This window comes from Chiloscyllium plagiosum, unplaced genomic scaffold (genome assembly GCF_037043375.1).
Source record: "Chiloscyllium plagiosum isolate Xiang-an unplaced genomic scaffold, Cpla_swu_hap1 HiC_scaffold_39, whole genome shotgun sequence".
Classification (NCBI taxonomy): Eukaryota; Metazoa; Chordata; class Chondrichthyes; order Orectolobiformes; family Hemiscylliidae; genus Chiloscyllium; species Chiloscyllium plagiosum.
In genome coordinates this window covers 19,273,949-19,290,793 of record NW_028270177.1, presented here as the reverse complement: position 1 = coordinate 19,290,793, position 16,845 = coordinate 19,273,949, and the positions used below count along the sequence as shown (strand labels likewise).

At 43.2% G+C, this 16,845-nt stretch overlaps 1 protein-coding gene across 6 annotated transcripts in view; it reads left to right on the top strand.

The window, feature by feature from the left end:
- myo5aa (myosin VAa) overlaps positions 1–16,845 on the top strand; it is a 243,849-nt gene that overhangs the window by 179,883 nt on the left and 47,121 nt on the right. For 5 of the 6 annotated variants that reach the window (XM_087981135.1, XM_087981138.1, XM_087981137.1 and 2 more), the window contains exons 17-25: positions 452–538; positions 713–821; positions 4,986–5,197; positions 8,044–8,200; positions 9,815–10,054; positions 12,516–12,764; positions 13,120–13,213; positions 14,317–14,462; positions 15,437–15,562. In XM_087981135.1, coding sequence (XP_087837261.1) covers positions 452–538; positions 713–821; positions 4,986–5,197; positions 8,044–8,200; positions 9,815–10,054; positions 12,516–12,764; positions 13,120–13,213; positions 14,317–14,462; positions 15,437–15,562 — 1,420 coding nt within the window. The remainder of the gene's footprint in view (positions 1–451; positions 539–712; positions 822–4,985; positions 5,198–8,043; positions 8,201–9,814; positions 10,055–12,515; positions 12,765–13,119; positions 13,214–14,316; positions 14,463–15,436; positions 15,563–16,845) is intronic. The other variant, XM_087981139.1, reaches the window with a different exon arrangement.

Sequence of the window (16,845 nt, the reverse complement as noted above, 5' to 3'; positions counted from 1 at the left end):
TGCCTCTAAATGCTATCACTTCAGAGTCTCATTGTTCACTGTCTGGTCATATAATGTATTCTTTTGATTACTCTACTCTTTCGTTGCGGTAATCGGGGTTGCACACTGATTATTGGTCGGACTCTTAGGTTGTGAGCCTGCATTGCCTCTTTTCTGCAAACGTTGGCCGCATCTTGTTCCACTTGTAAGGCCCATTACGGGATCACAATATCCCACTCACTGAGAGCAGTAAGTGGGGCTGTTGAACAGCAGCGCCACTGGGGAGATGGTGGCTGTTGCTGGTATGACAGCAGCTCCAGGCCTGGTGGTTGTCTGTGGATCCCAGGGCAGAGGTGAGCAGGGCGAGGGTAGGATTACGGGGCTGCCAGGTTTGCTTCAGTTTAGAATCTGGCTCACCTGATCATTTTGCATCCACATCTGAGAAGAACTTGACATATGCTTTTCTCCATAGGTTTGATCCAAAACGAGCTGTACAACAGCTTCGAGCTTGTGGTGTACTCGAAACCATTCGGATAAGTGCTGCTGGCTTCCCATCAAGGTAACGTGCACCACCTGAGAGGAGATGTGGAAGTCCCATTGTATCATCATGTGAAGTGACCTGAGAACCACTTTGCTTTGAGTCATCTTTTAATCTCTTTATGTTCATGTTTTACGTGCTCAGGCTTGAAGTTGACAATTTGCTTTGATTCATTTGAGTCTGTGGATTTTTCAGGTGGACATACCAAGAATTCTTTAACCGCTATCGTGTCCTGATGAAGCAGAAAGATGTCCTCAGTGACAAAAAGCTGACATGCAAAAATGTCCTGGAGAAATTAATCAAGGTGATCTTTTGAATTGCACCCATTTATAAAACAATTGCAGTTTCATAAGAAAAAAATACTCAATAAAGGCTTCGTATTTTCATTGGTGGACAATAATATTTTGGGTAGGTGATTAGGGTAAAATATGAACCATTCTCAAATCTTTATCCTCATATCTATTATTGTATGCCCATTAATGTGATGATGCCAACAGCAACTTGCATTGAAATCATGCTTCTAACAGCGAAACTTATTTGGAAGTGTTTCACTGAGGCATTGTAGGAACAGAAATTGAGCAAAGAAGGGAATTTTGGGAATGGTGGTCAACAGCTGGTGGCTGTTCTCCAAGTGTCAGATTATGGTTGAGGGATGAAGTTCCACACCTGGCTCCCAGGTGAGCTGAAGACATAGTCATTTCTGGTGGCAAATACATAGGACTGGAATCAAACAGACCATTTAGTCATGTAGGCTGGTTATAGTGAGTGGCAGGAGGTAAGTCAAGGAGACTTTGAGAAGTTGAGGTGTTGGGAACGTGGATCGGTGAGTAAAGGTCAGAGTGATGATGGAATAGAAATAGCAGATGCTGGAGGAATTTGGCAATTCTAGCAACATGTGAATGGGTTAATAACAGAATTAATGTTCGAGTTTTAAAAAGTAAAGCTTTTCTTCAGAACTGGAACTTGAGAACTTTAGTTCTGGGCAGCACGGTGACTCAGTGTTAGCACTGCAGTCTCTCAGTGCTAGGGACCTGGGTTCAATTCCAGCTTCAGTGACTGTGTGGAGTTTTTGCACATTCTCCCAGTGTCTGTGTGAATTTCCTCAGGGTGCTCCGGTTTCCTCCCACAATCCAAAGATGTGCAGGTTAGGTGATCTGGCCATGCTAAATTGCCCATAGTGTTAGATGCATTAGTCAGAGGGAGTTGTGTCTGGGTGGTTGCTCTTTGGAGGGTCGGTGTGGGCTTGTTGGGCCAAAGGGCCTGTTTCTACACTGTATGGTACCTAATCTAATCTAGTTCTAAAAGAGAATCCTTTTGGACTTGAAACATTTAAAGTTCAGATTAAGGTTCTGAAATTCCGGCTCTGAAGAAAAGTCTTATTTTCTCTCGATACATACAGTCAGACCCGCTGAGCTTCCCCAGCTCTTTCTGTTTTCATTTCAGATTTCCAGCATCTGCTTTTTGTGTTTATTATGATGATGGTGGAGTCAAGGCTGGGATCTAGGCAGCAGTATTTGGGACATACTGTAGTTTCCAGAGGATGGAGGATGGAAGACTTGGAGAGTATTACAATTTTCTTACAATTCAGTCATGGGATGGGAGTTTCGCTGACCGGGCTAGTATTTATTGCCCATCCCGGGTTGCTTTGAGAAGGTGGTGATGAACTGCCTTCTTGAGCTGCTGATTTGGTTTAGCTAGCCCCTTGATGCCTTTTGGGAAGGAGTTCCAGGATTTTGACCCAGCGACCCTGAGGGAATGGTGATATATTTCCAAGTCAAGATAGTGTCCTGCTCAGAGCAAACTGTACAGGTGGTGATGATCCAATCAGCAGTTTTCAGTTGTGAGTTTAAACAAAAATTCAAAGTACTGTAGAGGCTGGAAATCAGAAACAAAATCAGAAATTGCTGGAAAAACTCAGCAAGTCTGGCAGCATCTGTGGAGAGAAACCAGAGTTAATGTTTCAGGTCCAGTGACCCTTCTTCAGTATTGAGTAATGCTCAATAACTTCATGATGTGTATGAGGGCATACAAGAAGTGGAAGAGAAGTTAAGACTGTTTCACTGGATCTCCCGTAAAAGGCTATTTTGGAAAAACAGAAACGTTGCGCCATCTGCTCAAAGGGGTGACTCTGGTTTTTTGTATTCACTCGTGTGATGTGGGCAAGTCTGGCTAGTCCAGCATTTATTTCCTAGAGGACAGTTTTGAGTCAACCACATTGCTGTGGGTCTGGAGTCACATGTAAGCCAGACCAGGTAAAGATGACAGGTTTCCTTCCCTAAAATACCTTGGTGAACCAGCTGGGATTTTTCAACAGTGATCAGCATTAAACTCTTTAATTCCAGATTTTTTTTTAAATTGAATTTAGATTCCACCATCTGCCATAGGTGGGATTCGAACTCAGGACCCCAGGGCATGAGCTAAAGTTTCAGGGTTAATAGTCTCTCAATATTACCATGAGGCCATTGCCTCCCCTTTGTAACCTATACTGTCCTTTTAAATGCTGTTTAATTTGGCCATAGGACATGTGCATTGCAGGAAGGGTCAGGATTTATTGCCAACAGCTAACTCCCCTAGTGAAGATAGGAGGAAGCTGCAGACCATATGTTGAAGGTACATTCTCTGAGGTTAGGAAATGTGTTCTCAGTTTTTGACCCAGTGACAGCCAGCAAAGGAAGGACAGTAATGGTTCCAGGTCATGGTGGTGTATGGATTCACAAAAATCACAGAAATGTTATTATGCACATGGAGGCCATTTGGTCCATCATGCTTGCACCACCTCATTAAATGAGCAGCTAGTGCCAACCTCCATTTCCCACATACCCTTGCACATCATTTTCATCAAATAGTTGATTTGATTGCAGGAAAGCCTGGTTGTGTTCCCATATATGTGCTGCCCTTCACCTTCTGGCTAGTGGAGATTTGGAAGGTCCTTTTAAGAATCATGATGTAACAATCACAGGAGACCATAATACATTTGCCTATTCAGAGGAACCTCAATTATTCGGTATTCGACTATCCGGCAAGATCACAAGGTCCCGATGCTTGGCTAAGCTATGGGTTATCCAGCATTCGATTATCCGGCGTTCGATTAACCGAACGAAATACTGCCCACCCATGTCCTTCAGGTAATCGAGGTTCCTCTGTATACCTGCAGGTTCTGTCATAAGCAGCTTCTCGTATTGCATGCATTTCCCTCAAAGTATCACCATTACTTCCTCCAACACTTTCAGTAATGCTGCAACTATATTGAGTGTCCTCTAATATTACTTTAATTAGTAAGTAGTCAAATTCTGCCTTTCTAATTTAAGTGAATGTCAGTGACCATGGTTTGAAGATACTCAGTAAAATGACACTGAAGTCAGGAACTAGCACGAATTATGAATCATTGGTTTGCCTCAAGTTGTTTTCTGTATCCTCGGGATTGCAGGGGTAAATATTGACCTTGATGAGTAACAATGATAGCAGCAGTGGCAGTGAAACTACCTCTATAAATAGACAGTAATATTTGATTTGTTGTTTAGTCTAGATGTTTGAACTGATGTTTTCCATAAATAGATGGTCACAGTGACCATGTTTCTATATCCATAATAGGCCAATGCTTTCTCATGGTGTATCATATGCTTTCAATCATTAACTCATAAATATTTTCAAACTTCAGTCATATACTTGTGTTTTTGAATCCTTCTTGAATAAAAAATTCGTTGGGATCTGTGTTAGGAATTTAAAAGACAGGTATCACACTTCTGTTAGGTATGTGTCTAGCATTTGGACTGGAGATCGAGTTAGCAATTGCTATAGTTGACCAGGATCTAACTGGGACCTGGACTTAAATCATTTCTTCCCAAACCAAAAAATTCCTGATGAGGGGTTTATGCCCGAAATGTCGATTCTACTGCTCCTTGGATGCTACCTGACCTGCTGTGCTTTTCTAGCACCACACTCATGACTCTGATCTCCAGCATCTGCAGTCCTCACTTTCTCCCAGAAAATGACAGGATCTAGTTGACTTAATTCCCAAGCTGTCTGGCTATCCTGCAGGATAGCCATTGTTGTTAACCCCAGAGTAGATACAGTGTGACACTGGTAAAGCACAGCAGGTCAGGCAGCATCTGAGGAGCAAGAGGGATGACGTTTTGAGCATAACTCTTCTTCAGCACTGATGAAGGGTTAAGCCTGAAACATTGACTCTTTTGCTCCTCAGATGCTGCCTGACCTGCTATGCTTTCTCCAGCACCACACTTTATCAACTCTGAGTTCTCGAGCATGTGCGGTTCTCACTGTCTCCTAGTTGTTAATCCCAATCCACTGAGACTGTTGGAATATTGTTGCTGACTCATTTAGATCTGAATTTCTCATCCATTAAGTAAGAGGTTTACACGAGTGGTGGATTCAGAATAATTGATTTATTTTGTTCGTATAGGTACATTCCCATCTCCATTGTTATAATGACTCTGTCCTTGTTGTACAGGATGAGGACAAGTACCAGTTTGGTAAAACAAAGATTTTCTTCCGCGCTGGGCAAGTGGCCTACCTGGAGAAGCTGCGAGCAGACAAACTCCGAGCTGCTTGCATCAGAATCCAGAAGACAATTCGGAGCTGGCTGCAGCGGAAGAAGTATCTCCGCATGCGAAACGCTGCGATTACGATTCAGCGATATGTGCGGGGCTACCAAGCCAGATGGTACGATGCTTTCCAAACCAATCGGTTATCTCTCGGTGCAAACCTATACTTGTGCAGCAGTACATTGGCACTGCCTCTTCAACAGGGTTGACAGGGGATTGTGAGTTCTCCCTCATTGTGAGAATGAAGTTTTCACCTGAGCTGCCACTGAGTAATGGAGCAACATGCATCAATCCAGGTGAACTTTTAGCACCCTGATAGAGACAAGGTACAGGGACACTCCTTGATTGGAGAAGGCATCTAAAGGAAATTTGTTTGATACAAGTCTAAATTTGTGATTTTTGAGAAGATATATAGCCCAGGTTGAGGTTCAGGTTGTGAGTTGAGCTGGTAGGTTTGTTCTCAGACGTTTCGTCACCATGCCAGGTAATATCATCAGTGAGCCTCCAGTGAAGCATTGGTGTTCTACCCCACTTTCTATTTGTGTGTCTTGGTCTGTTAAGTGGGTGATATCATTTCCGGTTGTTCTTCTCAGAGATTGGTAAATGGGGTCCAAATCAATGTGTTTATCGATGGAGTTCTGGTTTGAATGCCAGGCCTCTAGGAATTCCTGTGTATGTCTCTGTTTAGCCTGTCCTAGGATGAATGTGTTGTCCCAGTCGAACTGATGTCCTCCTTCATCTGTATGTAAGGATACTAGTGATAGCTGGTCATGTCTTTTGGTGACTAGTTGATGTTTGTGTATCCTGGTGGCTAGTTTCCTGCCTGTCTGTCCGATGTAGTGTTTGTTGCAGTCCTTGCAGGGTAGTTTGTAAATAATATTCAATTTAATGGTTGTTCATACAGGGTCCTTCAGGTTGTGTTGGTAGATTTGTGGGCTACAATGATGCCAAGAGGTCGGATTAGTGTGGAAGTCGTCTCCGAGATGTCTTTAATGTATGGTAGTGTGGCTGGACTCTCTGGGCGTGTTGTCTCCTCTTGTTTGGGTTTGTTGTTTAAGAATCTGTGGTCTGCGTTTATCGGATATCCGTTGTTCTTGAATACGCTGTATAGGCATTTTTCTTCTGCTGCTCATAGTTCCTGGGTGCTGCAGTGTGTTGTGGCCCATTAAATAATGTCATGATGCAGCTCCGTTTGTGCTGATTATGTGATCAGTGTGTGTTGCTTTCCTGTGGATGCTGTCTGCAGTTCTCCATCGACTGTTCGTTCCACTGTGACATGTACAAAGGGGAGTCTGTTTTTGTTCTCTCCCTGTTTGGTGAAATTTATGCCAGTAAGGATGTTGTAATGATATTGTAGGTTTCCTCTAACTTGTTCCATTTTGTGATGACAAAGGTATCATCCTCAAAGCGAACAAACACCAGACAGCACCATCTCCATCAGCAAGGACAGTATCCTCAGGCTAGTAGACCTGTGCCTTACTACCTTCAACAATAGGACCTACAAACGAATCAACAGGACACCCAGGGGATCACCAATATCAAGATTCTTAGCAGAAGCAGTGATGCAGAGACGAGAACAAACAGCCCTCCCCACAAACCACCCAAGCTTTGGGTCCACTATGTGGATGACACCTTTGTCATCACGAAATGGAACAAATTAGAGGAAACCTACAATATCATGGTAGTCCACAAATCTACCAACACACTGAAACAGCTACTGATGAACCTAAAGGACCCTGTATGAACAACCATTAAATTGAATGTCATTTACAAAATACCCTGCAAAGATTGCAACAAATGCTACTTTGGACAGATAGGCAAGAAACTAGCCACCAGGATACACGAACACCAACTAGCCACAAAAAGTCATGACCAGCTCTCACTACATCAGCACCAACTCCATCAGCAAGGACAGTATCCTCAGGCTAGTAGACCTGTGCCTTACTACACACAGATGAAGAAGGATACAACTAAGACTGGGACAACACATCCATCCTAGGACAGGCCAAAGAGAGAGACACATGGGAATTCCTAGAGGCCTTGCATTCAAACCGGAACTTCATTGATTTGGACCCCATTTACCAACTTCTGAGAAAAAGAACTGGAAATGATATCACCCACCTTAACAGACCAAGATACACAAATAGAAAGCGGGATAGAACATCAGTGCTTCACCAGAGGCTCACTGATGATGTCACCTAGTATGGTGATGAAACGTCTGAGAACACAGCTACCGGCTTAGCGAGCAAACGTCCAACTTGAATATGTCTAAATTATTTATTGAAAAGATATGAATGAAACTTAATAACACTACTGTCTCAGGGTTTTCATTCATTGATTCATACAGCATGTTAGTATCATTACTCATTTAGCATTTAGAATAAACCTGTTCTTAACATGGTCTAATGATCTGGGTATCTTATTTACATTTTTGGGGTATTTTACAGCATTGGTTGTTCTCAACATGTGAACATTGCAATTTGAATCTATGTAAGGCACAAGCGATTGTCCCTGATTTCCACACGGTTTTCTTTCCAAATTGACCCAATGAATACAGGGGACTACACTGAAAAATATTCCTCCTCCTCAGCTACTCAATACTTCAATTGTTTGCAGGAGCAAAGAATGTCTATTGGTTTAAATCCACAACGTTGTGATGTGTGTGTTATTGATTGTACTGGGAAAAACTGAGGTAAGTCTGAGTTAGGACATTGTGAATTCCAGTGCATCTCAGGGGAGTACTGAACGAGTGTTGCACTGTTGGGGAAGCCATCATTTCATTGAGATGTGGTGCCACCTGCCTCGTGAGTGAAGGTCAAGAGACCTCTGGCCACTTTTCAAAGAAGAGCAGCCATTACTCGTTCTCCCCCCCCCCCCCCCCCACTGCAAAGATTTAACCTCCGTTGTCAGGGTGATAGCTGCAGGAAGATTTTGGATAACAGTGGGCCCTTTGTTGTGTTCCAGCTATGCTCAGTTCCTCCGCAGGACCAGAGCAGCAATCATCATCCAGAAATACCAGCGAATGTATGCAGCTCAGCAAAAGTTCCTGCGGATCCGATCAGCGACCATTATTATCCAGTCATTTGTGCGAGGCTTTCATGGAAGGCGACAATACAAGGCGGTAAGTGACTGCTTTAGTAATTCCATTCATCCATATTTTTTTTTTTAGAATAGATTCCCTACAGTATGGAAACAGGCCCTTTGGCCCAACCAGTCCTTACCGACCCTCCGAAGAATAACTCACCCAGACCCATTTCCCTCTGACTAATGCACCTAACACTATGGATAATTTAGCATGGCCAATTCACCTGACCTGCACATCTCTGGACTGTGGGAGGAAACCGGAGCACCCGGAGGAAACCCACACAGACACGGGGAGAATGTGCAAACTCCACACAAACTGTCACCCCAGGCTGGCATCGAACCTGGGACCCTGGTGCCGTGAGGTAGCAGTGCTATGCTTTGGAGGCTTAGAGCATGTCCAGAAAGAACAGCCAAGAGTTGAGTGTATACACCTTCACTAATGATGTGGCAATATAATTACTCCCTTGCAATAGCATGCATAAATATTACACAGAAACCACATTAATATTCTATTCGTTGTTATACACTCAAGTGTTAAAATAAGGTTGACAGTATTGATACATTTTCCAGACATGGCATTGTCATTTGGTAACAAGCGAAGTAAATCTCTCTCCTGTGTGCCCCACTGTTACACTTCAGCCTGAACCTCAAATACAGGCACAAAGTACAATGTTGCCAGTTTATCATTTCTCCCATCAGCCATCCCCCATGATTATTCGTGGCCTGTGAGTAAGGATGCCAGTTTGTACGGTGTGTCCATGTTGATGTTATAGAGCATCTTTACTGAAGAGCCCAGCAATCGGACATGGGTGCTAACGGCCACTGTGTAAACCCTGCGAAGTCTCTTACTGACCTTGCTATTATTGCTTTGTGTATTGGATCAAGTAGTGAGCATGGTGAAGACTGAGATCTACAAAGAGAAATGAACCCTTGTGAATGCTTGGGGTGCAAAACTAAGAGGGCATGTGTGATAAGCGACAGTAGAGTTTCCAAATTAACGTTGAACTGTATATGCTTTCCAGTTAATGTGGGACACAATTTTATCTCAATTGCTTCCAATTATGATTTAGTGAGCAGTGTTATAGAAGCAACAATTGTAACGATGAATTCTTTCTGAAATTGTGCATTTATCATTCAGATATTTGTGATCTCAGCCTGGCTCAATTGGTAGCATGCTCACCTCTCAGGTTAGAGGTTGTAGGTTCAATCTACAATTCAGCATCTGAGCAACAGCCTAATACATCAAAGCACTGATAAGGTTGAGCTGCCCTGTTAAAGACAATGTTTTTTTTAATAATCCAAAGCAAAACAACATGGCACTGTTCACAAATACAATGTCCCCTCTGTATTGCAACTGGTATCATCTTCACATGGCCATGACTGACGAGAGGTGAACTGCTCGTTTGTCATACAGTGCGCTGTGAATAAATTAGCTGCTGCAATTGTTGTTGCAACTGCATCTCGAAAGTAATTCCTTGGACTCAAAGACCAATCTGTGGAGGGAATCCAGAAACGCAACTTTCAAGATAGTTTATTCATTCAAGGATCAGATCCAATGCCAGTACCTTGTCTTAAAGGCAGGCAATATAAAGCTTTTTCTAATACCGTTTAAATCTTTAAACGTTTATTTGTTGTTTGAAAATGCAAATAGATCCTCCGGGAACAGAAAGCTACCATCCTTCAGAAGCACGTACGTGGCTGGATGGCGAAACTCAAATACAGGAGGATCCAGCACGCCATCGTCTACCTACAGTGTTGCTACCGCCGCATGATGGCAAAGCGGGAGCTTAAGAAACTGAAGATTGAAGCAAGATCAGTAGAGCACTACAAGACCCTCAACATTGGCATGGAGAACAAGATTGTGCAGCTACAGTGCAAAGTCAACAACCAGGTAACCCTCGTAATTTATCCACTCCTTTAGAGGTTTCCTCTGGTGGACCAATGGACATTACTGTCATCAGTTGTATACTTCCTCATTCTGATTCTTCAACTCCATGCACTGTAGTGTCAGTCTGTAGCTGAACATGGAGCGTTTCCCACTGTATTGTACAATCTGTACTGTAGGTTGCTAGATCCCTTCTGCACCAGAAAACAGTTCTGTGCACATGCACACATTTCCCTGTTTCGTTTCCTCTGCTGGAATCTTATTCCATGCCATTGTTCCTTATACAGTCCTACCTAAGTACAAGTTATTGTTGCTGAGTTAACCCAACCTTATCGAACACTGGCTGCTGGAGAGTTACTACAAACATTGCTAGCACTGACCTCTGCTGGAAGTATCTGGATTCCGGGTGAGGATGGACTGATTCTTAATTGTGACATTGTTCACTTTTTGAGTGTCAATGTTAAAGCTCGTTGATTTTAAAAAAAAAAGGCCATGAGAGCAGGGGTACAGAAAGAGTGCTTGCAGTTGGTGGGAGCGTAATCTACTGATGGAATTGATATTTCTAGAAGATGAGAGAAGAAAATTGGAGAGTTGAGGGAGTGTAAGATAGTGGATTTATATTTTAGCAGGCAGAATATTGCCCCACTTTTATTGCTATAACCCACCAACAAATCACCCACTCCTCCAATGATGCAATTACCAAATTAACAAATCACCTACCCTATCAATGATTCAATTAACAAATCACCTACCCTATCAATGATTCAATTAACAAATCACCTACCCTATCAATGATTCAATTAACAAATTACAAGAACTGCCCACTAGAGGCAGTGTGACAGTGATAAAAAGAGAACAAAAAAGTTGGGAAGCAAGAGGAGGAGCTAAATCCAAGTAATGTTTGAGGAGGTAATGTATCGCACATCCTGTGGTGCCCACCTCTTTCTCTAAATTCCTTGAGGATGTTGGTGGACACCATCTGCTCCCCCTCCAAAGATATCCAGGCATAAAGGTAGCCACGAGAAAGGGGCATGTGATCAGGGCACCACCATCCCCTCCCTGCTGCCTGCCCTGTTGATGGCAACTTTAGCCATGCTTGAGTCCAGGCCTACAAGAGCACCCACTTTGCACCAATTGCCCACAGATCAGGGGCATGGGGTTGAAGTGCAACCAAAAGCACAACCGAAGAGTCCTGTAAAAGTAAAACCGAGGCTACAGTCACCCACCACAAACAAATACACAGTCCACGGACAGCACAGCCAACTAAACAGTAAGGCTGGGAGTCCATGAAGCTTTAACATTCTGTTGGGCAGGACTGAAGAGTGCAACACCACTACCAGTCCCCCAACCCGCGTGCGCACACGCACACACACGCACACACGCGCACGCACGCGCACGCACACGCACACACGCGCACACACACACACGCGCACACACCTGCACTACCGACTCCCGATGCCAGCTCTTCTTCATTCTACTGGATTGTTGGTGCTTGTTTGGGAGATGAATACAAGGGTATTTCTTATATTGCTTCAGTGGATGTGAGCATTGATGACAGGGCAGCATTAATTGCTCATTGCTAATTGCACTCAACTGAGTGGCTTGTTGGGCCATTTCAGAGGGCAGCTGAGGGACAGCCACATCGCTATGGGTCTGGAGGCACGGATTGACAAGACCAGGTGAGGATGATAGATTTCATTCCCTGAAGTACATTAGAGCCAATGGGGCTTTTGTACCATTATGTAATTTATTCATTGTTAATAATGAGATGGGCATTTTTAATAATCACCTTTTAGGCTCTCTCACTTCCTATGGGATTTGAACTCATGTCTTACAGCTTTGGGCCTCTGAATCAATGTGCCACCCCCACCCCCACCTTCGTACCGCCACCCCGAACCCAATGATTTGTGAAGATGGGAACGTGGAACCCTAACAGTGCAGAAAGAGGCCATTTGGTCCATCAAGTCTGCACTGACCCTCCAAGGAGTATCCCACCCATACCCAGACCCCCAGCTTATCCCTGCATTTATATAGTCAATTATTCTAACCTGCATATCTTTGGACTGTGGGAGGAACACCCAGAGGAAACTCTCACAGACATGGGGAGAATGTGCAAAACTTCACACAGTCACCTGAGGTTGATATTGAACTGGGGTCCCTGGCATTGTGAGGCAGCAGTGCTAACCACTGTGCACTGTGCTTCCGCCTAACATAAACAGACTGCCATGGTAAATTATCTACATAACGTACATATGTTCTATTTTAAACAGTGTCCTATTGGTATTTTTCTGGCACATACAAATAGTCCAATTTGTTGAAAGCATCAATAAGCCAATTCCACAGTTTAGCTCGATTCAGAACTATGCTTCTACTCTCCAATTAATCAGATGGTGACCTTTTGGATTCGCATTGCTGTCTCACTGGGCTACTGACTCCACTAACCCTCCCTCCCTCTGTCTCAATGTAGACAAAAGAGATTAAATCGCTGCTGGAGAAGTTGAGCAATTTGGAGGTCATTTATACCAACGCTACGGAGAAGTTGCGGACAGAGGTCGATCGGCTGCGTGTAAACGAAGAAAATGCCAAAGTGTCCTCCAACAAGATAACCAGCCTGTTGGAGGAGATCGCAATTCTACGGAAGGAACTCAAGGAAACGCAGGCTCAGAAAAAACACCTTGAGGAAGGAGCAATGAAATATAAAGAGGAAACAGAACTGGTAAGAATGTCCTCTATCTCCAGTTCTTCAAGTTGTATAGGAGCTTTAAACCATCCTTTTAGAAAAAAAATCAATTTCAAATTAAATCTTGAAAGGGAATTTTTAAATTCATTATCTAAACACTGGCATCTGTATATGACCTAATTTGTCCAGACATTAGTTTTGAATGCCACTGCTGAATCGGTCCCGGTTTTTCCTAGTGTGAGATTAAACTATCTACGTGGCAGTCCAGGACAATGACGAAAGTTGGGATTGCAGGATTGACTGGGGAATATGAAGGTAGTCATGTGGCACAGTATTAACGGTGAAGAAAGGCAAAACAATTAAGATTGTCCTTTCATAACCTTCCTCACAGATGGTGTCTCAGCTTAAGGAGCAGAACAGTTTACTGAAGAAAGAGAAAGAGGATCTGAATCTTCAAATTCAGGAACAGGCCAAAGAGATAACAGGTGACACTTGCATCTCTCTGTGAGGGTGACATGCAGCCTGATCAGGCCGAGGAGCTTAAAGCTCCCAGGATCTTCATAGATTTATTGAGACTCTTACCTTGTGGGGAGCGTCAGTGAAAAATTGTAAATGAATCATATGAGAGCATTGTGCTTTAGGAATTATTGTAATTTAAAATAAAAATTGAGGACAGCATCATAAGCTTTATTTTATGACCTATGCAGCAAGATTTTCATCTTGGGAATGTCACTGCCACCTCTGACCTTGCGATTGACTGCCCCCATCATTGCTGAAGGTAGTTTGGCCCAGGATTGTGCCCAAAGTCCCAGGGTTTTTGACAACTGGCCTCCCAACAATGACAACAAACTTTGTGTCAGAGATTCGCCAGCTGCTGAGAGTATTCCCCTGGCTGCTGACTTTATCCCACAGTTTTTCACCATATCCTACAGATGTTGGGATGCGGATAGTTAGTCTCACTCTATTCATTTGAAAAAGAAAATTCACTAACTGCCAAAAAAAAGTGCGTAAATCCTTTTCAATAATGGAACAATTTTCAAACATTACTTTCTAGTGCCTGGTACATAATGTTGTTGGTCACAACACCTTGATGAGTCTGTATTTAAAAAGGCATCAGTTCATTAAGTAAAAGCAAAATACTGGGGATGCTGGAAATCTCGGTTTGTTTCATTAGTTTAAAAGCAATTTCAGTATAACTAAGAAGTGATGTGTTCCTGGGCTGTTGCCAGTTGTTTTCTTGAACTGGCTGCTTAGTGGTGTGTAAAGGTCCTTCAGCAATCAGCCTTTCACCTCTCTCAGAGCAGTGACATTTTGTGAAGGTACAACCAAAATGTGGAGCTAACTATGTGTTGTTTGCAGCCCATTATTTGGTATCTTCAAGCACCCTGCATTAAAGCACTGTCCCACGCAATAGCTCCCTGGGTGTCATGCTTTCTATCCCTCTTAACAGTATAACATGGGGGCCCTGACAATATCAAACATGAAGTGTTGGATCCTTGAGTTTATCAATCATATCAATGTCACTGTATTGGAAGTAAGGTCTCTTCATCTTCTGGTTTAGTAATACTGACCTTGGATCAAATTGCAGAGTCAATGGAGAAGAGAATGGAGGAAGAGACCAAACAGCTTCAGATTGACCTCAATGATGAGAGGTCCAGGTACCAGTCTCTTCTTAATGAGTTCTGCCGATTAGAGGAACGTTACGATAACTTGAAAGAAGAAATATCTTTGGTTGTAAGTATCTTGAATATATCTTCACTCCACAAAGCCAAATTTACATATGAGTATGACAATCAGAGCTTCACTCCCGACACGCTGTTCCTCAGCCTTACAGTGTGACTCCTCCTTGAACAACCAGCCCCTTTGACAATGCCCCACGTTACAAACTGCTCTGGTTCCCATCTTTTGTATTCACATTTGTTCCTACAACCTCCTGAAGTGAGTAACCACATCACCATCAGTGTTTATCTCAGGTATCAAGCTCTTGTCCACAGCTTCACATACTCCCTTGATGCTTTTAACCCTGTTTTGTTTCTCTCTTCTTCCCAAACTATTTCCTGCTCCCCTTCTGTGAGATCTCCACCTGTCTGTCACTGCACCACAGAGCCCCTTCTATATAGCCAAGTCAGTATTTTTAATCAACTTGTTCAGAGAGATTATTACACAACTTCTGAGCAGGTGGGATTTGAACCCAGGCCTCCTAGCTCAGAGGTATGGACATTACCACTGCAGCAAAAGATCCTTTCTGTGTGGCCAAGTATCCACTCAGTTAATGGCCTGCATCTCCATATTGTTAACCACAATTGATTAATACTCCATCCACAATCCACAAAATAATTGGTTTATTATTCGCCTGTCGACACATTACATGCGTAAGTAACCAATACTTAATACTTTATTCCCTCTTCACCAATTAGCAATGTATATCATTCTTCATTAGTATTAGATAAGATCACTTCTAAAAAAAATTATGAAATGAATTGCATTGTACACAGTGTTAGCATGTGTAATTGTAACTTGCATAAAAATGACTTATATGGGTTGTACAAATAGCTTACATTTTATTATAATTCTTTTATTTCATTGGATCTACAATATTATTTTGCATGGTTTGTAACAAAGCTCGAAAAGAATGGAATGGGTTTGATCAGATCTGCCTCTGGTTAGATTGAAGTAAGTTAACGCCGGATGTGCCCATCCATTTACAGAATGTGTTGAAGCCTGGTCACAGAAGGACAGATTCCACGCACAGTAGTAATGAGTCTGAGTACACCTACAACTCCCTGCTTTCCTCTGAGCCGGGGGAAGCTGAGGATGGGACACGAAGACCAGAGGTTGGTGCCAAACCTTCCTCAACTGTTTATCCAGCGACACATAGCCCTATGTCCATCACAAATCAATACAAAGTAAATTTAAGACTGGGCAGTTCAAAGAAGTAGAATTCTATAACACTGTGTAACAGGTCTGCTGGCATCTGTGGGCAGGGAAAGGAGTTAATATTCCAGGCTCTTAATCTTTTAGAATTGGGAAAAGTTAGAAAGGTGATGGAGAGAGACAGGACAGTGGGAGGAAAAGTACAAAAGGGAAGTAGGTGGAAAACTGGAGAGATTAAATGACAGAGAAGGTGGAATGGTGCAAGACCAGAGGAAGTGTTAATGCAAGTATGTAAGAGACAAAGCATCTGTCTAAAGGAGGTGTGAATGGCAGCATTGTGAACAACTTCTGTAAAAAGTAAAAGAGAAAGTTGACATACTTTTTTGAAGTTTCCATCACATATAGACAGAGTAGTCAAAAAGGTGTTTAGCATGCTTGCCTTCATTGATCAATCCTTTGAGGATAGGTGTTGGGACGTCATGTTGAGGTTGTACAGGACATTGGTAAGGCTTCTTCTGGAATACTGTGTCCAGTTCTGGTTGCCCAGTTATCGGAAGGATATTATTAAAAGCCCAGAAGAGATTCATCAGGATGTTGCCACGTATGGAAGGTTTGAGTTATAAAGAAAGGCTGGGACTTTTTTCCCCGGGAGTGAAGGAGGTTGAGAGGTTTATTTTATAAGAGTTTATAAAATATAGAGGGTATACTTAGAGTTAATGGTAGTTGTCTTTTCCTGCGGATGGGGGATTTCAAAACTAGGCGACACAGGTGAGGGGAGAGATTTAAAAAAGACTTGGGGGCAAATGTTTTGCGGAGAAAGTGAGGTCTGCAGATGCTGGAGATCAAAGTTGAAACTTTATTGCTGGAACAGCACAGCAGGTCAGGCAGCATCCAGGGAACAGGAGATTCGACGTTTCGGGCACAGGCCCTTCTTCAGGAATGAGCAGAGAGTGTTCAGCAGGAGAAGATAAAAGGTAGGGAGGAGGGACTTGGAGGAGGGGAGTTGGAAATGTGATAGGTGGAAAGAGGTCAAGGTGAGGGTGATAGGTCGGAGTAGGATGGAGGCGGAGAGGTCAAGAAGAAGACTGCAGGTCAGGAAGGCGGTGCCGGGCTGGAAGGATCCGGCTGAGACAAGGTGGGGGGAGGGGGAATGAAGAAACTGGTGAAGTCCAAGTTCATCCCCTGCGGTTGGAGGGTTCCCAGTCGGAAGATAAGACGCTCCTCCTCCGACCGTCGGGTTGTT